Here is a 21249-nt window from a genome sequence, read left to right on the forward strand (position 1 = left end):
TTTACATTTGAAACTTAGTATAGTATATTTAGATAGTGATACTATAAAATGTAATATTAGTCCCACAATGGGGGAATTTGTCGAAAATTGTCATCAGTAATTAATAAATATTCAATACTGAAGTGTAAGGGATGTAAGTGTAAAACAAGAAAGTGAACTATTGTATTGCACAGACAGAACGAATATTGCACGGTTAAGAAAGTGAGTAACTTTTCCTGATGTTACTTCACGTACATGTAGATGCTGATACTTTTGTACTTTTTCAAATTCAAGGAATCACTTCTTTTGTCCCGTCGTTTTATTTTGTTAACCCCGGAAGCCGCCGGTTTGATTCCGGCCGGCTTCACACTGGAGTGGAAAAGATGGCTGCTTCGGCGGCAACGGCGAGTTGTCCCCCGGGTTTGAGTCCGAATTACGCCGTAATCTGCTCCTTCCTCGAGCGGTACGGAGCCTTGCTGGACCTGCCGGAGCTCACCTTCCCGCAGCTGGAGCGATGTCTGCAGGACACCGCCGCAGGTAGCAAGCTCCGCCTCCCGCACACTTCACCGCCGCTCGTACGATAATGGGACCGTGCTAGCGGGCTAGCAGCTAGGTTAGCTAGCCGTGTGTTATTGTGTGGCTCTCTAACCTTCTCCTCCTCTGCACCGTGGCTCCATCGCTTCCCCCCGCCGCGGTTCCGCGGGGGAAACCACCGAGGGGCTCGCGGGTCGATGCTCCGGGGCCAAAGCCGCCGCGCGGGTCGAGGTTTTCTGTCACTTTTCAGCTTTTGAATCGGGCTCGTTTTCCCCTCAGCTATCTTTTATCTGGAGCTCGTCACAACACTAGAGGAGGATGTGCGCGGATAACGGTGCTTGAGCGGCGGGGGGGGAGGCGTGGAACCCCGCAGCGCGACGAGGGTCGTGTCGCTGGGTGTGTGGTTTTTGCGGGACAGGCTTGAAACCGCACTTTATTTACACTTAAAACATTTCGTCGTGCAGTGGTTCGCACAGCATGTGAAGTTACCCGCCTCCGCGAGCACATCCGGTCTGGACTTTCAAAACAAAGCATCGTAGCACCCCCTAAATCACCAGTATATTTCTGAATAATCCACTGTAATCTCTTTGGTTCTAATCTATAACCTTTTAAACATGTTCCCTGGTAGTTTTACGTATTTTCTGACGTGTAAACGCGACAAATGAAATATTTTGTGTGCGTATGAAAGCAGTCGACTTCCGTTTGCGCTGCTAATTGTGTTTGACTTGACTGTTTCTCTAATTAAGTTGTGTGGATTTGCGCAGGCGTCGAGTGTCCCGCAGCAGCTCTCCGCTCACTTTGTTATCACCTCGGTTCACACTGAATCTGATACTGGAGGGAAACTGGTTTTTATAAATGTCAAACTGACTAAATCTGTTGTATGGCGTAGACACAGAGAAACATGCTTTTATTGTGAAAACTATATTGTGTTCCCCACAGATACATACTACTTTAAAGTAGTTTTTTTACACACTCATTGTTAATTTGATCCAAAGTTGACAAATTGTACAGATAAAGCTTTTTGTTTTTTTGTAGATGAGGAAAAAACAGCAAACTTGTAATTCATCAGGTTCCTTTTGTTTTGTCTCCACAAATCTGAAACGGTCTGTTCATGATCTAATCCAGATTTGACAAATCTAGTTGTGATGCTGTTTGTTGGTTGGATTTGTTGTTGACGGGAAAACAAGCTGCAAAATTGTCTTCATCCTCAGTGAGTGAGTGTGTGTGCGTGTGTGTGTGTTGTTTTGTCTCTTTGACAAACTCGTCCATGTTGGACAGATCTTGTGGTTTTTGACGTGAACCTAGTAAAATGTGACCCAGATGGGGAAAAGCTACAGAATAGTCCTGTGTGAATGTTTGTGCATTTTATTTGTGTTGAATTACACTGTCTTCATGCTCTCTTGATTTGACAAATCTTGGAATAGTAATTTTAGTTCTCAACCTACTTTGATTTGTTGTCAATGAGAAAACAAGCTGTGAATTTGTCCCGATCATTTTAGCATCTGTGTGAACTTTATTTTGTTTTTGGATTTCACAAATCTAAACTCGGTTTCACGCTCTTCTTGATAATCTGCTCCAGATTTCACAAGTGGGGTTTTTGAGCTAGTTTGGTTCTGAATGAGAAAACATTTTTGAAATACGTAGTTTTAAATCTTCCCTATTCAAAGCTACCTGCCATGTTTGATCATGTGATCATATTCAGGAGGACCATCCAGTGTGAAGGTTCGATTCTTCACGACTACTCGTTATGACGTGACTGAAAGTTCATGTTCAGGTCACCTGACCTGACTGACCCAGCTCCTGAGACTGCACATCAGTGACTTTTATTATTTGTGTTAAATGACCCGAGAGGATCAGCCGGGACGTTAACGTGCACGTTAGTCATCCAGTTTTATTTGGATCCTGTTGGTTTGTTGTTTTCAGAAATGAGTCTTAGCGCTGATCTGGGTTTGACCTGTGACCCGGACCTTGACAGTTTCATAGTCAAAACCTTTTCACCTGTTATCCGATGGGTTTATTATGTTTTTACATTATTACTATTTCTGTTAATTCATCCAACTTCACTAAATGACACAAAAGAGTCGCTGTGGTTTTAAGGCTGATCAACAAAGTGATGAGCTTGTTTTAAAGGAGCAGGAAATCATCTTATATTTATATTTTTGTTCACAGCCCTGAAATCTTCATTTTTGTGTTGTTCATGATTTGATTGTGCCACAGAGCTTCTACAAACACACACACACAATAATTGAGGTATTGTTCCATTATCTTCCCAAAATAATCTCATCTACGTTCGAGTCCATTCGTAAAGTTACAGAAATAAAACATCTCAACCTGCTGGTTCCTTTGTGATATGAACATCTAGATGTCTCTGATTGCTTCCTCTGCTTTCTAATCTGGTATTCTGTTGTGTAAAAATAAATTGTAGTTTATGTTTTGTACATATTGTGTAAATTCAGCCTGTTTCAGTTTTAAGACATACACAAACATGATAACTATTGAAGACACTGGAGCTCCAACAGTCACAGCTACAGGTTCAGATGTCTGACCTCGTTAGTTACTTAACAGATCTCAGATTCAATTTCTCAACAGATGCAATGTTTTGTCTGAAATGGATTTTTTGACACTAAACGTCTTCGTCTGTGAAATGTCTCCTCAGTCCCGAAGCTGCTGGTCGATCTTCACGTGAAGCTGCTGAGGAAGATCGGCAAGTCGGTGTCAGCAGACCGATGGGAGAAATATCTCGTCAAGGTAAACGTCAACTTCCAGTTTGTATATTTAATACACATATTACCTTTGTTACTATGCGCAATATGGATTAGTGCAGTTTTTACTCCGATGGGAATTTATCTGAATTCACCTTCAGGACATCATGAGACACTCACTCCGTCAGTCAAACACCTGCGAACAGTCTTTTTTATCACGTGGTGACTATTTCTGCTCCAACTGTGAGGCTGTAATCTTCAGCCTGTGTTGCTGAGGCTGTCAGATGTGTTGAAACAAGATTAAATTAAATCAGTTCATTTGTATAATTGGATTTTTATTCCCTTATTCCCCCTGCAGGTGTGTCAAGAGTTCAACGCAACATGGGCGTGGGAACTGGAAGAGAAGGGATACAAGGAGATGACGTTAGAGAGCAAGACGGCAATACTTAAAGTGAGCACACTGGGTTTACCTTTAGTTGGTTCTAGTTTATTGCTTTTGACCTAAACTAAAACAATAATGACGTCATGTACATCCTGTGATAATCAATGCTGGTGTTATTAATCATTCTGTGCCTTTCTTTTCTCTCCAGTATTTGTGTGAGTGTCAGTTTGATGAAAATGTCAAGTTCAAAACCGCCATCAACGAGGAGGACCCAGATAAAATGCGGCTGCAGCCGATCGGCCGAGACAAAGACGGTCAGATGTACTGGTTTCAGCTGGACCAGGAGGACAACGTGCGCGTTTACATTGAGGAGCAGGACGACTCGGACGGGTCCTCGTGGAAATGCATTGTCAGGTAAACAAGCAAAAGTTATTTTAATGAGAAAAATATGCTGCAGGAAGCATGAAATGAAATTTAAATGCTAATGCAGCATTAGCATTATACTCTCTATGAAGCAGCTACTCTGTTATTTACTGTGAAAATGAACCTGTCCTCTTCTCCCTGCAGAGAACGAAACGACTTGGCCGAGGTTGTGGCGCTGCTGAAGACGCAGATCGACCCCGAGCTGTTGAGAAGAGACGAGTTGAAAAAGGAAAACAATCCCGATGGTGAAGGGGACAAAAAAGGTAAAGGTTTGACTTTTAAACAGTCATTTCTTCACTTCTCTTTTCCTCTCTTTATATACCATAGAATAAAGAAGCTTCAATTCACTCACTGTGAAAGTTACGAAAAATATCAAGAGCATCTGACTCAAACTTTACCCTCTTTAGATGCACCTCTGGAAAATGCTTGTCTGACATCAGCTTCAGAGATTATTTACCCTTAAATTATAAAAATAAATCAAGCAGGTTGTCTTCCTGAAGATTTGATCTTATAATTTACCTTCCAATTCCAGGTGAAGCTAAAAAGTCTGACAGCTCATCAGATGAAGACCACAAAGACCCCAACAAAGCTGCTTGTCTGGTTCCACCAAAGACGGAGGACAATGAGAAAGAAACGCAGAAAGAGAACTTGAAATCAGAAGCTTCTGAGGTCAAATCTCTCAATGGCATCATCGAAAGCAAAAGTGAAGCAGAACTTCTTTCAGAAAACTTCGGTACAAAAGCCCAGAGCATCAAAGAAGAGCCGATGGAGGTGACAGACATTAAAACAGCGACGTGTGAACCGGCCTCTGTATCGTCATGTTTATCAGTGAAGGCAGAAAAAGGCGAGGAGGTGAAGAGGATCAGCGCAGAGGAGATTCAACAGGCTCTGAATAACGACCAGCAGGCCAAAATCCCCCTGAAGAAGAGAGGAATGAAGTTTACTGAAGACTTTGAGAAAACCCCCATTAACACGGTGCAAACGCCGTCTGTGTCGCAGGTCAGAGACGTTCCCAAAGGAGACTTGACTCCCAAAGGTGACGCTGCGCCCAAAGGCGACGCTGCTCCCAAAGGAGAAGCTGCTCCTAAAGGTGAAGCCGCTCCTAAAGGTGAAGCTGCTCCTAAAGGTGACGCTGCTCCCAAAGCCGACACTGCTCCCAAAGGAGAAGCTGCTCCCGAAGGCGACGCTCCTCCCAAAGGCGACGCTCCTCCCAGAGGCGACGCTCCTACCAGAGGAGAAGCTGCTCCCAGAGGAGAAGCTGCTCCCAGAGGAGAAGCTGCTCCCAGAGGCGACGCTGCTCCCAGAGGCGACGCTGCTCCCAGAGGCGACGCTGCTCCCAGAGGCGACGCTGCTCCCAGAGGCGACGCTGCTCCCAGAGGCGACGCTGCTCCCAGAGGCGACGCTGCTCCCAGAGGCGACGCTGCTCCCAGAGGCGACGCTGCTCCCAGAGGCGAAGCTGCTCTCAGAGGCGAAGCTGCTCTCAGAGGCGACGCTGCTCCTAAAGGAGACGCTGCTCCCAGAGGCGACGCTGCTCCCAAAGGAGACGCTGCTCCCAGAGGTGACGCTGCTCCCAGAGGTGACGCTGCTCCTAAAGGCGACGCTCCTACCAGAGGCGACGCTGCTCCCAGAGGCGACGCTGCTCCCAGAGGCGACGCTGCTCCCAAAGGCGACGCTGCTCCCAAAGGCGACGCTGCTCCCAAAGGAGAAGCTCCTCCCAAAGGCGACGCGGCCTCGAAAGGTGACACGGCTCCCAAAGGCGATGCTGTTCCCAAAGGAGAAGCTGTTCTTAAAGGCGTCGCTTCTCCCAAAGGAGTTGCGGCTCCTAAAGGCGAAGCTGTTCTTAAAGGCGAAGCTGTTCTTAAAGGCGATGCTGCACCCAAAGGCGATGCTGGTCCCAAAGGAGAAGCTGTTCTTAAAGGCGTCGCTTCTCCCAAAGGAGTCGCGGCTCCTAAAGGCGAAGCTGTTCTTAAAGGCGAAGCTGTTCTTAAAGGCGAAGCTGTTCTTAAAGGCGATGTTGCACCCAAAGGCGATGCTGCTCCCAGAGGCGATGCTGCTCCCAAAGGAGAAGCTGTTCTTAAAGGCGTCGCTTCTCCCAAGGGAGTCGCAGCTCCTAAAGGTGATGCGACTCCAAAAGGAGATGCTGTTCTTAAAGGCGACGCTGCTCCCAGAGGCGACGCTGCTCCCAAAGGAGTCACGGCTCCTAAGGGCGATGCGACTCCCAAAGCCGACACTGCTCCCAAAGGAGAAGCTGCTCCTAAAGGCGACGCTGCTCCTAAAGGTGACGCTGCTCCTAAAGGAGAAGCTGTTCTTAAAGGCGACGCTGCTCCTAAAGGTGATGCTGCTCCTAAAGGCGAAGCTGCTCCCAAAAGAGTCGCGGGTACTAAAGGCGATGCGACTCCCAAAGGAGTCGCGGGTCCTAAAGGCGATGCGACTCCCAAAGGAGTCGCGGGTCCTAAAGGCGATGCGATTCCCAAAGGAGAAGCTTTTCTCAAAGTCGACGCTGCCGCCGACAAAGAAAAGACGACTAACCCTTCTGTGGTTAAACCTGTAGAACCAAGAGAAAATGACTCAACGTCCACGGAAAAAAAGGCGAAGGATAAAAAAGATGAAGCCTGCAGTGCAAAAGTTACGGAGGAGGTCACATCACACCAGGAGAACTCTGATAAGAGAAATCTAGAAAAAGAAAACGACGCAGCAACGGAAAAGAAAGAAGTACACAAGTCCCCTCCTCCACTAAAAGGAGAATCACCAGCTCTACCTAGAGACGTAAGAAATGCACCGGAGGAGTCGTCTAATCACAAAGAGTGTCAGAAGACGAAAGAGAGCCCTGGCGGTACAAAAGAATCTTCTGCTGCATCATTAAAGGAAACTGATAAAACATTAACAACCGATGAGTCAGAGAAACTGAATTTAAATCATGAGGCCACGTCCAAAGACCCAGAATCAAAAGATTCGCAGAAGAAACCATCCTGTGCAGACGCATCAGAGTCGAGTCAGACTGGAAAAACAGAAGAGACGTCAAACAGAACAGAAAACATAAACCGAGCTGTGAGCGATAAAGATGCTAAAGAATCCGAAACATCTGTGACCTACACAGAGAAATCAGACAAATTGGCAACAAAAGCAACTCCAGGAGTCATTAAAACAACAGAGACGCAGGCTGCCGGCAAAGATCCTCCAAAGAAACCTGATTATTCTGAAAACACAGAGTCCCAGTCCATCATTAAAAAGACAGAAACAGTAAAGGACGGTGACGAGGCAGAGGATCGGGAAGTCACACAAACTTCTACTGTCATTAAAAAGGTGGATAAGAAAACAGTCAGTGAGAAATCAGAGGAAAAACCCGACCTCAAGGAGAGTGCAAAGTCTTCTGTTATCAAAGCGCTTGATAAATCAGAATCGTGTAAACCGGCCAAGAAGCAGCCGAGTGCAACGGTCGCTGAGACGAAGCCAGAGGAAAACAGTCAAGCCTCTAAAAAGCTCAACAAGACAGAGAAGCCGGAGGACACAAAGAAAACTGTCAACAGTGAGGACAATATGATCCACGATGTCCCCAAGATAAGCGAATCCACGTCAGAGCCCATGGAGGTCCAGGCAGCGGCCGTTAAACAGGATCTGACAAATCCCCGAGAGGATGACAGGACGAAGAAGAACTCTGTCCAACATGAAACGAAAGAGAAAACGTCTGAAGGAAAAGATAAACCTCCCAGTCCTGTCGAGAAAACTGACCTCGCTGCGGAAAAGGATAAAAAGCCCAACAGAAAAGAGGAGAAGAAGTCTGAAGAACCGTCAAAGCCAATGGAGAGAGAGCAGCCGTCGTCAGAAACTAAAACGGATTCTGACAAGAAAAGTGAAAAAGACGCAGACAGGGAAAAGCTCACAGACGACCCTGCGAAAATCCTCAGTCAAGACAAAGCAATTAAAGAAGATTCTACGATAGATAAAACCTCAACAACCGATAAAGCAAAGGAGGAGAAACCGGTGCATAAAGAAAGTGAAAAATTGACCAAAATGGAGAAATCTGGAAGCAAAGAAGCTGAAGCTGAAGCCGAATCCTCGACTGGAACTGAAAAGCCGGCTCATCCGAGCAAAGAAACGCCAACCGATAAACCCACAGACGAGGAAAGTAAGAGCAAAACTGAAGAGGAGGATTCAAACACTAAAAAGGAGGTGGCGAACGGCAGCGAGGCTCCAGCTGGCGATCTGGAGGCAGCGATTCGCCGAAAACGCAAGCGTCCTGCCCACCGAAGGAGAGTCGTGGTGAAGATAGTGGAGCGGCAAGAGGACTCAGAGTCCGACACAAACACGGGGAGATCTCTCCGAAGGTCACCCAGGATCTCCAGGCCGACACCGAAGGTGGTGGAGATCACCGACAGGAAGTCGGAGAAATCGCAGGCGACTCCGCCAACAGAGAAGGAAGAGGACGATAAGGCCGAGAAAGACGAGGACGAGGAGGAAGAGGAAGATGCGGTGAAGGTTGTCCAGAAGAAACCGAGAGAGAAAAAGGTGGATCCGGAGGGTCAGCTCAAACCAAAGGTAAGATTTCCACCAGGTGGCGGTATTTACCACAGCTCACCCAATATTGGGGGGGCTGACACGATAATTGCATTAAAACGTTACAGATACTAAAAAGATTTAGTTATTAAACCAATATGACGAAGAACTGTAATTGATGTCTGATATTTTTCAGTTTAATCCCACATCTTATTATACATAACTAAAACCTAAACGCAACTAAATATATAGAACTTGAATTAAGAATATGAAAGTACAAATGCAAATATGCTGTTTGTTTATTCTGCAGAATAATTTGTTTCATGTTCGCAAACAAAAACGCAGATACCAGCAGGTCTGAGGATTTAACTTCACTTCATTCTTTAGTGATGATTTACTGAGACGATTCTTTGTGTTGCTTGTGAAGGGGCGAAGGAGACGGAAGGTTCGCTGGTCGAACACTCGAACACGCCGCAAAAAGAAAAGCTCCGAAGACGAGGAGGAACACAGCGGAGAGGAATCCAGCGAGGAGGCGGAGAGCGAGGATGAGGACGACAGCGACGAAGACTACAAGGTGGAGCGGGGGAAAAGGAGGCGGAACCGGATCCGAGAGAGGCGGAGCTCGGACTCCTCCACGTCCTCGGACGACGACCTACCTCCGAACGACGACCCCTGCAAACACTGTGGTCTTCCAAATCACCCCGAGCTGGTTGGTACTCACAGGATAAAAGCCAATAACCTTGTTATAACCTAAGATCTGCTGCTCACATCTGTTCACATCTGCTTGTAGATCTTGTTGTGCGACTCATGCGACAACGGCTACCACACAGCGTGTCTGAGGCCTCCGCTCATGATCATCCCCGACGGAGAATGGTTCTGTTCTCCCTGTCAACATGTACGCACCAGTCTCTGCTCTGAACTTGGCTAATAGAAAGTGAATGAAATGGAAACTTGGCTGTAATATTGTACTCTTCATCCCCCTCTGTAGAAGCTGCTCTGTGAAAAGCTAGAGGAGCAGCTTCTGAACCTCGACGCCTCTTTGAAGAAGAAGGAACGAGCGGAGAGACGGTGAGATGCCGGGATTTTTACGTGTTCATTAGTTCACAAGGACCGTTTCCTTTTTCATTTCCTGTGTTTTCTCAGACCATAAAATGTTTAGATCTTGTTTGTCGGGTCTTTAAATGTCCCTTGAAGTTGAAATTTTAAGGCCAAATTTGACTCCAGGACCCCTTAAAGAAGTTAAAAGATAAATCTGAGAGGTCACCAGACAATTAAAGTGCTGATTACTTTTCTGTTTTCATGTTTTTCTCTAATTTCTGGTTGTTTTCTCGATATATTGTATATTCCCAAAAAATCCTGCACATTAGACTGAAAAAGAAAAAGACATTACCAAAGTGTCGGATCTACTGTTTTGTCATAATTTGCTCTGTTTTTCGAACAGGCTTTCTTAATATACTATTCTTCTGATTATTTTAACAGCAGATGTCGCTTATTAGAATATATTTATTATACTTGCATGTTTGATTCATATACAATGAACGTGTGCGTTGTCTCCCTCAGGAAAGAGCGTCTGATTTACGTTGGAATCAGTCTGGAGAACATCATCACACCCTCAGTAAGTACAATGTTTGGAAAGTCACATATTTAACCTGTGGATGTTTGAATCATTAAAAACACACTCTGGCTCTACCAGACAGAGGTGGAGGAGGAGAAACCGGAGATCAAAATCAAAGAGAAGAAAGAAGTGAAGAGGAGTAAGAGCTGGGGTCGGAGGTCAACGAGGACAAAGAAAAACATCAGCTACAGGTCTGTGCTCTTACATCAGACGTTAATCGTTTTACTTTCATTTTGAACGTCACGTTACGGCAGAACGAAGAGAACAGAGAGACTCAATATGTGTTTTATTCTATCTTCAAACACTGAGACCTTCAGGAGAAAGTATTTGATCCATAACACTGACAGATGAGTTTGTCCTGCAGGGGGAGCCTGTGTCCTGTCTGCTTTCTGATCCTTAGAATTTTGTTCCTATCCAGTGATTAATAAACAAGCAAGTTTATCATTTTGCTTGGAGTAAATCAGCTGTTGTAGTTAAGTGTAGTTCTCAGGTTTTTAATAGTTAGTTTAAATTTCTCATTGCAAACCAAGCTGTTGTTCAGTAGAGGAACAATGTGATCACTCTTTCATCTAATCTGATTCTTGTCTGTTTTCATTTTGCAGATTTGATGAATTCGACGAGGCGATTGAGGAGGCGATCGAGGAAGACCTGAAAGAAGCAGAGGGTGGAGGTAGAAAATGATTTAAAATTAAAACAGGACTCAGTCAAGCTTATTCCTCCACCAAGGCCCAAAACCACATTTAAATTCACTTGATCCAGATTTTTATTTGGATCTGCACCCAACACTCAAAGTCCCTTAAACAGGCCTTTCATCAAGATTCATGAATTATACTCTGAGAAATCAGGGGAAAAATCAAATAACGTCCTGTCTCACAATGTGAGAGTTTAATTGGTTCTTTTAACTTCATCCTGCTAAGTAACAAAGAAATTCAGACACAAACACAGCATCCTGGCTGAGGTTAACAACGGGTCGTGGTAGAGTGAGTGTAACAGGTTCTGATGCTTGGTTCCTGCTCCACCCTGTGGCGTTCGCTGCTTGTTAAGGTGTTGATGACGGGTGTCGGTTGTCTGCAGGAGCTGGTCGAGGTAAAGACATGGCCAACATCACAGGAGGCCACAGAGGAAAGGACATGTCCGTCATCCTTCAAGCGGATGAGGAGAACAAGGAGAACGGCCGCCCGCCACCAATCAGCTCCGCTCAGCGCAAGAGGAAGCGCCGGCGACTCAACGACCTGGACAGCGACAGCACCGTGGACGAGGAGGAAAGCGAGGACGAGTTCCGCATCAGTGAAAGGTACGAGCTCTACACAACTGTGCCCACTGTACAGTTTGACTCTCAAAGTTGTTTGTCTCCTTTCTAAACATGTTTGTTTTGCTGGATGCAGCTCAGAAGAAGAATTTGTGGTTTCGGAGAACGCGTCGGAGGCAGAAATCGACTCCAACAACAGCGACTTCGGCAGCAATGGCAGCGGCAAGCGTCACACTTCCTCACGGAAGAGGAAGCCACCGAAACGACGAATGAGCTCCCGAAAGCGACGAAGGCCGAGAGGGTACTCAGACGATGAAGAGGAGGAGACGGATGTGGACGAGGACGATGATATGGGTAGATGGTGTTATTTTATATTAGGCTGGACGCCGGTTTTTTCAGTGTTTCTATCTGGAGAGGGACTGTCTCTGCACATTTGTCTCTGACTGTCATTGCTTTGTGTGTGTTTGTCCAGCGACTGAAGGCTCCAGTGAGTTCAGCGACAGTGATCTTGATATGAGTCGACGTCGGTCTCGGCGGAGTCAGAAGAAGCAGGTGAACTACTGCGAGACGTCGGAGTCTGACGGATCTCGGGCCAAACCCAAACGGGCGACAGTAAAACCTAGACATGCCCGGGACAGTTCAGAGAGTGAAGGTCAGTGCGAGACACGCAGGACACGTTTAGAAAGAGGCTATATTCCAGAAGAAGTTATTTTAAAGATGTTCCTTGTTTTCTGTTTCCAGCGAGTTCCTCCAGAGACTCTGAAGAGGAGCCGAGGGCGAAGAGGGTGAAGAGGAGAGCCGACTCCTCGGAGGAGGACACACGGCAGCGTCACAGACGTGTGGCACTGAAACGCAGGAGAGCATCTGAGGACGACTCGTCGGACGACTCGTCAGACGACTCATCGGAGGAGGATCGTCCCGTCCGCAAACGGGTGAACCGCATCGATTCGGACGATGATGACGAGGAGGAGGAGAAACCAAAAGAGAAGAAACCTGAGGAGGAGAAGAAACCCGAGGAGGAATCAAAGGGAACAAAACCGTCGGACTGCAACGCGGTGGAGCCGCCGCCCACCAACGGACAGAGCACGGTAAAGAACGTCGAGGGCGTCATCAGCCGAGCCGCTGCTCCAGGTGTCCCCCCCCAACAGGAGCCGCCCAAAACCGCCATGGCACCAAACGGCGTGGCTGGCCAGGAGATGGCAGCGCAGGAGGATGACGAAGACGACCTGTTAGGAGTCACAGACCTAGTGGACTACGTCTGCAACGAAGCATTGTAAAAAAAAAAAGAAAATGGTGTACTGTTTCATTTTTTTGTGGTATTGTATTTTTATATTGCTTAACTTTATTATTCCCTCCCCACCAACACGTCCTCGTCCTTCTTACTCGTGTCACGTGGAGCTTGACTCTCAGAAACCTCCGCCGCAGTAAGAACTGGATCTTTGTCGCCAGTCTGTCCCTGTGGGATTGTTCAATAACCAGTAAGGGCACCGACTCGAGACTCATTCACAGGGTAACGATCATCGTACCTGCAGACCACCCACAGCATCCAGCTCCACTGCCAAACTACTTCCTCTAGAACTGTGTCACTCGTCACATCCACCTGTTTCCTGTTTTTTTTTTTAACCCCACGTCCAGGACTACGACCAGTTCAACTGACCCAACGACGCGCCGGGAGAACTGGCACCGAAACTGGTTGTGTTGAAGATTTGTCGTTTTTCTTGAAACGACTGGGACTTAACATTTTCTTGGTGAGAAGCAGAAAATCATTCCATGAATTACACAAAGTTCTTGGCATCAAACATGAATTATAGATTTTAAAATGTTACCTCTTCAAGGCCCAACTTTTTAAACGATGTGCTTATCGGCTCACCGGCACCGTTGAGACGAGAAGATCGATACCACGCTCATGTCCGTCAGTTTAATGTGAGGCTAGCAGCTGTTAGCTTAGCACCAAGACTCTTTTAATGCGGTACAAAGAAGGTACTTTTTCACTGGTCGGACCACAGAGAGAACCATGCTATGCTAACAGTAGCTAGTGGGTGCTTACTAAAACCCACAGAGTGCTGTACTGGGTCGGAACCAGTGACGTTAAGATGCAAACCAGACGTGAATATGAGATTAAACATTAAGTTTCACATTTAAAGCAACAGCGCCCTCTGCAGGTTCACGTGGTGACTGATTCTGTGTTCGAGTGGTTTTCAAGTCCATCGTAAGTTAAGTTAAGATCTGACTGCGTATCTAAATAATGTGAAACACAACCGGTCAGTGGATATTACCCACAATCCCCTGCTTCGTGAACCTGTTCCGTGAATACAGGTGATAATCTGACCGAGTGTGTGTCTGTTCCCCCATCAGTTGCTATTTGTGGTCTGCCGAGCAAACACCACTTTGACTTTCATGTGTAGTGTGTGTGTGTCCTCGGCTGGTTTGTCGAGTGAACGCAGCAGTTACACATCCAAACACTGTGTTAACAAAGGCTTTGGACTGGAGGGGGGGGGGGGGGGGGGGGTCGTGTGAGGCAGAATGTTAAGAAGATTTTTAGTCTCTCCAGCCTCCAAACTAAACTAAAGAGCATCAGCCTCAACTTGTCCCTTTTACTTTTTTTTATATTCTCGTCTTTGGCTTTTAATTATGAATTTAACTAGAAACAATCAAAATATATGAAGTAATTTCCCATCATGTGTCTGAACGTAAACTATTCAGGCTCCGGTGGATTCATATTTCTCAAGCTGCTTGAACTGTTCAGATGTTAAGACTGAAAAATAATGTAATATAAATGAGACTTATTTCAGGAAGATTTGCTCATGATTTTACAGTTGAACATTCAGGGGTGTTGTGACTGTTGCTGCGGATTTGAACTCACAGATATAAGAGTGGTATCAATTTTCTCATCTTATATCTCCTACAGAAAGTAAAAGTCCCCAAAACTGTTAATCAATCTGTGATAATGGTGTCGTCTGGAAACGCTGATACTCAAATCTATATGTGTGTGTGTGTGGAAGACCAACACATTACTCCTGTATTTTTCCAAGTGTTATAACGTTTATATATATTCAGCCACGTGGGTGTGAATGTGTAAACAAGACCAACCCCTGTTGACCAGCCGTCATTTCTCAGCTCCCTCATGTTTGTTGAATGTTAGAGTAGCTTTTGTATATTGTTAATCATATATAATTATTTTGACTACGTGCGCTGACATCAGTGTTGAGTTCCCGGTTTGTTTGCGTAAAAACAACAGAATCAGTCTCTCTCTCATCCCTCCGGAGATCTAGTCTAGTTTCCTCTTGTTACTTCCATGTTAACCTTTGTGATTATTATTATATTTTTTTTATAACAATGATGTATTTTTTTTGTGTATATCTTAACATTTACATGTTGTCGTCTCCGTCTGAAATGTAAAGTGTCTTATTTCCGTTGTACATTGTTCATAGAAGGTTCAGGAACCTGCAGACGGTTGGTTTTCATGAACTACAGAAAACACTCAGCTCCTAAGCAACACTTTCATATTTCAGTTTCAACCCCCCCTCCCCCCCCCCCTTCTGGATCTTCCTATGTACAAAATATGTTTCTATCCAGATCATCTATTTTCATAATCTTGAGTTGTCGTGTGGTTCAGGTTCGCGGTGACCGGCCAAACCTCAACCCGCCAAGATTGTGAAAACATTTAAAAAACGCTTTAGTGGAATAGATCATTATTTTGAAGCCTCGGGACGTTAGGAATCAACTGGGACAGAAAAGAGAAACACGCCAATGATCCAGTGACCTCTGCTGGAACCAGTCTGTGTGTATATCTGTAGTTTCTTGCTGTAATATATTTAGAGGCATCTTTTTAAAAATCATAGGGGGGGAAAAAATGTATATCGTTGCAATTCTATTGGGATTGCATGAGTTTCTAATAGTTTTCTTTTGTAGGGAGATGATATTGGCACAACAATGTTATTTTTTTGTAACAAAACCAGAAAACATTGGCATGTTTTAAAGATGTCCGTCACTCCACCCCCCCCCCCCCCCCCCCCCGACCGTGTTGCGTTAACGCCTAAAGTCTTGTGAAGTAGACGACACGTAGCGAAGCATGCGCTGAACTAAAAAGGAATGTTCCAGACGCTCTGGAAACTTATCGTAGAAGATAAATCGAGGACATCGGAATCTGATCCACGAGAGGAAATGTAAAATATTTTGTAAATTAGTCTGAGCATGGTCTTCAGAGGATGAACCACTCTATTTATCACAGCGTTTTTGATACCGGCCGCGGCCTCAACAGGACTTCCAAGATGAAAACAGTGCTTCTATACGCGATATTTAGCTCTTTAGATTTTAGTAGGACAGAATCTAGCAACTCTACAGATGTCATGGAAGTGTTGTCCTGGTGGGGGCGGAGTCAGAGACCTCTGTCATTTTAACCCTGTTTCTAAGCAGAATGTATTCACACGTATCTGGAGGTTATGAAATAACCGGTAGAACAGGAGCTGGGGAGAGAGGAGTAAAATTTAGAGGCTGCGACGGGGTTGAGGGAGGAAGTCGGTGCCAATGACGAGAAGTGTTAACGAGAGTTTTCCTATTTACCTCATGATGCGTGTGGGAGGAGAGACGCCCTGTCCACTGTGTACAGACCCGAGTCGACTGGTCGTTGGTGTTTTGTCTGATCATTTTGTTAACTTTACCGTTATTTCTTATGAATCTGATCTTGTACATTTGTCATAATAAAACGGGTTTGAAGCCTCACGTCATTCTCTGGTCTGACTCGCAAAAGAAAACTATTTTCTTAATTTAAGTTCCATATATTTGGTCGTATTTGTGTTTTATTTTTATTTATAATGATAAAGTTCATGGCTAACTTTCGATAATCAATCGTCAGTGACATTTCTTAGTCGTAAGAGTTTGATAACATCACAGGTTTTATTTTTTCTTATGTACAGATCGGCCAATATAAATATCGATATGGGTCGAACTCCTGGAAAATAAGTAAACTGTATAGAGTATTTATAAAATACAAAAGTATTGGAATATTGCATTTATGTTGAAGGGATACATTTAAAGATAATAGTTGATTTGATTTCATTAAGTTGTGTATTATTTTCTGTTGCTTCATCTACGACAATGTTAGATATTATAAAGAATAATTAAGCTATGTATTATTTATATATTTCATACTGTGTCTGAGATGTTTCCCATTGAGATGAATGGGTAAACATTTTCAGACTTTTTTATTTGCACATAAAATATTGATCAAATCTAAGGACTGATTGAGTTATGAGATTATCAATCAGTTACAGTTACGTCATCGTTTCAATCAGACTTTGGATGGTTGGAGTTAAAAAAGAAAATAAGAGCAGAGCGTCACCATGTGAGGAAATGATTTTCTCATTGAAATTACATCAGGTGTTAGGGTTTAATAATAATTCAGCCTTATATTCATGGTGACATTTGAACAACTTCCTGACTCGTCCGTGTTAATCAGTTGAAATATGCAGTTTGGCATTTCTGCAGTCAGCATGTGAGAGGGGTCAAAGGTCACATTGTGTAACCGACAGTGTGAAGGTCAAAGTAACAGCTGCAGCAGAGGAACAGCTTTTTTGAGCTCTCTCTCTTTTGGAATCATTCAAAATGATTCTTTAGATTCCTGCTAAGTTGGTAAGTTTTAAATCAAACAGCATAAACACAAGAAATGTCATAGAATGGGAAGTTTTTATTAAAAATATTGACATTTCAAATATCAGGCATTAGAAAGCATTTAAATTACAAATTAAGTTTATTCACATTTTATTTTAAATAATCATCAAGTCTTACTCCCAGTAACTTAATTTATCATGAACATCCAGACTGTCGAGGTATTTAAAGACATTAATGATCCTTCACAGAGAAACAGAAGAGTCGAGACAGAATAATAAATCCAGTGCGACAAAGAGAAACAATTCACCCAAACAATATATCATGAAAATAAGTTGTATTAATTAAACTCATGCAGATATCACACCGGGTTCCCTTCCATCCCTTCATCAGGATGAATAATGCAAACGTCAAACATGATTTTTGCAGGAAAACAAAGATTCAACAGTAAACGTTTTAAGTCTTTTATACTTCAGACGGAAAACCAACAGTGTCCTCACAGTTTTCTTAAAATGTCTTGAAACGGTGCAGTTTGTGTAGAACATCAACGATTGTGCGACAAAATGAACCCAAATCAAACTAAACACAAACCGAACCATTCACCCCTTTGTGCTCTGCCACTCACTCTACATGATAAAGATGCAGTCAAGCTGTTTAAATGATGGATTTTTAAACATCGGCTTCTTTGGCTCGTGTGTGTTTCTACTGTGCTCATGTATTTTACAGGAATGTCACATGACCTGTTGACACTGAAAAAACGTCTCCTCTCCGAACTTTACCCTAATAATAACTCCAGAGACTTGACACCCTCCCCCCCACCCCCCTGTCCTCCAAAAGGATGTTGAAGTGAAACATAATCAACCACTTGAACATGTTTCCTGTGATAAATTATAAATCGACTTGAGTGGAAATCATCTAATTTGTCACAATCACCTCAGGGTTCATGAAGAATATCACAACAATTATAACAAAAATATTAATCTTTGTCATATATACGCTTCGCGACCACCAGGGGGCCCCCGACACGTAGTTTGGGAACCACCCACATCCGCAAGATTTTTTTTTTACGAAATCGATTTAAAGTCGATCCAAAGCTTTAGTAAAAAATCTGAAGTTATAAACCTAGTGTGAACGTTTGAAGTTAGTGTCCTAACTTTTCATTTAACTCTTATAAAAACAGTTTGTGCTGCTGTCGTTCGCGACAGAAGGAAAATAAAAACTTTCCAGACTCTGACATCGCAGCTACTGGGTTTTCTGTTTCTGAGCAGCCGGGACTCTGACGCTGGTTTTTCCAGAGAGGAAGGGGAGAACCTTCTCGAACAGCAGGACGCAGCTCGCCACACCTGGAACCACACGAGGAGAAAAACATCGTAAATAAAGACGGACAACATGGAGGCTGTGCACCTATCGCCCCCTAGTGGCTGGCAGCAGTAAAGGTCAGAAACCCTCCGTCCTTCATGTGAGTGTGTGAGACAAACGGGCCAAATAAACTATTTAAAGATCTGGAAAAAATACTTTTCTCTTTTTATATTCGATCAGAAACCACTTCAGAAAATCACGTTACATCTCTTTAAAGTAGAACAGACTTTGTGCTTCTAAATTGTATTCAATTATTTGTATTAATCCTCTCAGCTCCTTAATGTGTCATTTAATTTGAACTGTGATGCTATTCATTTTTATTAATCTAACAAAACCATCAGAGCTGGATCCTGTTCGGTATCTGTATTTTCAGTTAAAGTATCTTTTTAATGAAGATAATGAAAAAAATCGGACATTTGTCGCTTCTCGAATTCAACAAGTCCCGGGTGTGGAACGGGGACTCATTCTGTGAGGTCGGCCTCTTACCTAGCATCGGCCCCAGCCAGTAGATGAAGCAGTACTCCAGGTATGTGTGTCCGCTGCAGGGGAACTGGATGGAAAACGCCAGGACGGGGTTAAAAACTGCTCCTGAAATACTGCCACCTGCAGGGAGGGAGGAAAACAGCAAAGGGTCACGATTGAAACACCAAAGAGAAAATCTATCTGACAGATTCTCTGACAAAGATACGATCATTCAATTCTATGCATAGACTGAAAATAAAAGATGGTCGACACAAAAATTAAGCCAAATTGTCTAAATCGCCCCCTGGTGGCAGGTTGCAGTAGACATTATAAACCCTGCCTCCTCCTAGTCAGCAGATGGGACATGGACCAAACTAAAAAGGTCAAATTACACACGAATTATTCTCAAAGAGGGTTTATGTCATTTTAAAAGAGCTATTCTGATTTTTTTGTTCAAATATTTGATTCTATAAAAACAGTTTGAAACATCATGATTGACAGCTGAGGCTGACTCCTGATTGGTCGAGGGCCTGTGGGCTGAATGTTATCTATGTGGGTCTGAATCTGAAGAAAAACTAAAAAGATGGGTGCACTTTTTGTGAAATGCTCAATTTGAATGAATCAGTGAAAATGATTTCACTGTTTGTTTACTAAACCTCTTTGATGGCAAATTCAAATTTGCAATTTTGAAGGTTAAGACAAAGTCTTTTCTCACATTTTACAGTAAATCAGTCAATACAGCTATACTTGTAAATATCATACTTTTGTCTTGTTATATTTTGTACATATGGATTTTGGATGTTCTCTGTCTCTGAGTTGTTGAATAGTTGGAACAGCCTGTATATTATAACGTATCTATAAAATGTCTAATAATACTAAAACTTCTCTTTAATGACCCACCTATATAAACCAGAACCGTGATGACCGCAGCGAAGCAGTGGACCCGGAGCTTCTCCGGAACTCGGTACACATGTACGGCCACAGCCTGAACCATGAAGGCGCAGACCAGTTCCACGGCCGCGGCCTCCAGCACCGTCCCACCGAGCGGGTCGAAGCACCGGTAGCCGAACTTCTGGTGCCGGAGGTGGAGGTCGGACAGACCCAGGGACCACACCGCCGCGGCGAAGTGCTGAGCGGCGACGGCGGCTCCGAACTGGCAGAGTATGAGCCCCGAGGCCGACTTCCCGGAGCTGCTGCCCCGGCAGAAGCCCTCCAGAGCCCCGCTTGGGTTGCACGAGGCGCCGCGGAAAGTTAGGAGGTGGATGACGGTCATGGTGTAGGTGATGGTGAGGCCGACCAGCAGCTCCAGGCGGCCCGACTCCCCCAGCAGCTTCAGCTCGTGGCAGCAGCCGCAGAGCTGGAAAGTGGACGCCGCCTCCAGCAGGTAAACCCGGGAAACTCCCGGGAGGAGAGCCGCAGTCCGCCGGGTCCACTCGCTGAGGAGCACCGCGACCCCCAGCACCGCCAGGGACACCCACAAGTCCGTCATTGCTCCGCGGTTCGACCTGCAGCCGCTGCCGAGCAGAGCTCCTCTTGACGCGGGTAAGTTTACTTCTGTCAACCGTCACCCCCCCCCCCCCCCCCCCCCGGGGCCAGATTGTCAAGTCGCACGCCGTGCAACAGGAAACTAGGAGGGTCAGCCTTCACAATAAAAGCAGGGCAGGTCATTTGATCGTATTTCAGGCTCATTAAAAAGATTCAAAGCTAAAAACAGGAAATAAAAAGAAATTGTAACTCTTATGATGATTTATGCACAGAGGTGTAGCGATGAAATATTCAACACCACAAATTGAATCCTATTCACCTCCATTGTTTGATGATGGAGCAAAACATTTCAAAAATCTGGATAAAAAATAAAAAAAAACAACTTGCTGAAATAAGTCTGGCTGAAAATAGGTAATAAACCTAGCCTTTCCCATGCTTGCAGATTGGATGAGGTAGTTTTCGATGTTCAAACGCTAATTTTTCCTCTAATATTCTTACTTCAAATGAGGTCTTTGCTGCAAGATGGCGGAGTCAATACCTGGGTTATTTTGGCTTCATTTCCGTGAAGTGGAGACGTTTCGTCCGTCTTTGAACAGTCTCTAACTTTGACAGTTTTGTTGGTCTGTTGATATTTTCCCCTTTAGACAGAGGGGAAAGACAGTTTATATGTTTAATACAGTTAACCATCTCTTCAATGTATATTTCATATAAATTAAGGTGATATCAATAAATTAGCAAAACTGCCTCAAAACCCTGAATATTCCTTCAAGTCTCCTTCAATGATTCTCGAAGCTTGGGAACGTTTTGGTGTTTTATTTTGGAAAACGTAACAGGAAACGGAGGTGTTTATTCTGAAAGGCTTGACTGAGTTTGTGGATAATAACTTGACTGACTGGATGAGTAGAGAAATGATGCAGTTTAACAGGATCCAGTTGCAGTTGTGGTAATAATGTTTTAT

General features: G+C 44.4%; 2 protein-coding genes across 2 annotated transcripts; one reads left to right on the plus strand and one right to left on the minus strand.

Moving 5' to 3' along the window:
- Positions 1-342: 342 nt before the first annotated feature.
- On the plus strand, positions 343-13881 carry LOC133969441 (remodeling and spacing factor 1-like). The gene is made up of 16 exons (XM_062405926.1): positions 343-516; positions 3170-3261; positions 3574-3666; positions 3806-4011; positions 4165-4283; positions 4553-8556; positions 8942-9223; positions 9305-9409; positions 9503-9582; positions 10075-10129; positions 10208-10320; positions 10732-10799; positions 11204-11423; positions 11515-11732; positions 11851-12030; positions 12120-13881. The coding sequence occupies exons 1-16, from the start codon at positions 363-365 to the stop codon at positions 12653-12655; spliced, it is 6525 nt and encodes a 2174-aa protein (XP_062261910.1). The 5' UTR covers positions 343-362; the 3' UTR covers positions 12656-13881.
- Positions 13882-17044: 3163 nt separating this feature from the next.
- LOC133969886 (aquaporin-11-like) lies at positions 17045-20374 on the minus strand. The gene is made up of 3 exons (XM_062406595.1): positions 19707-20374; positions 18831-18947; positions 17045-18328 (listed from the first exon to the last, which is right to left on the minus strand). Exons 1-3 carry the CDS (start codon positions 20293-20295, stop codon positions 18228-18230), a joined length of 807 nt encoding a protein of 268 aa, XP_062262579.1. The 5' UTR covers positions 20296-20374; the 3' UTR covers positions 17045-18227.
- Between the last annotated feature and the right edge of the window lie 875 nt (positions 20375-21249).

Source organism: Platichthys flesus, chromosome 15 (genome assembly GCF_949316205.1).
Source record: "Platichthys flesus chromosome 15, fPlaFle2.1, whole genome shotgun sequence".
Lineage (NCBI taxonomy): Eukaryota > Metazoa > Chordata > Actinopteri > Pleuronectiformes > Pleuronectidae > Platichthys > Platichthys flesus.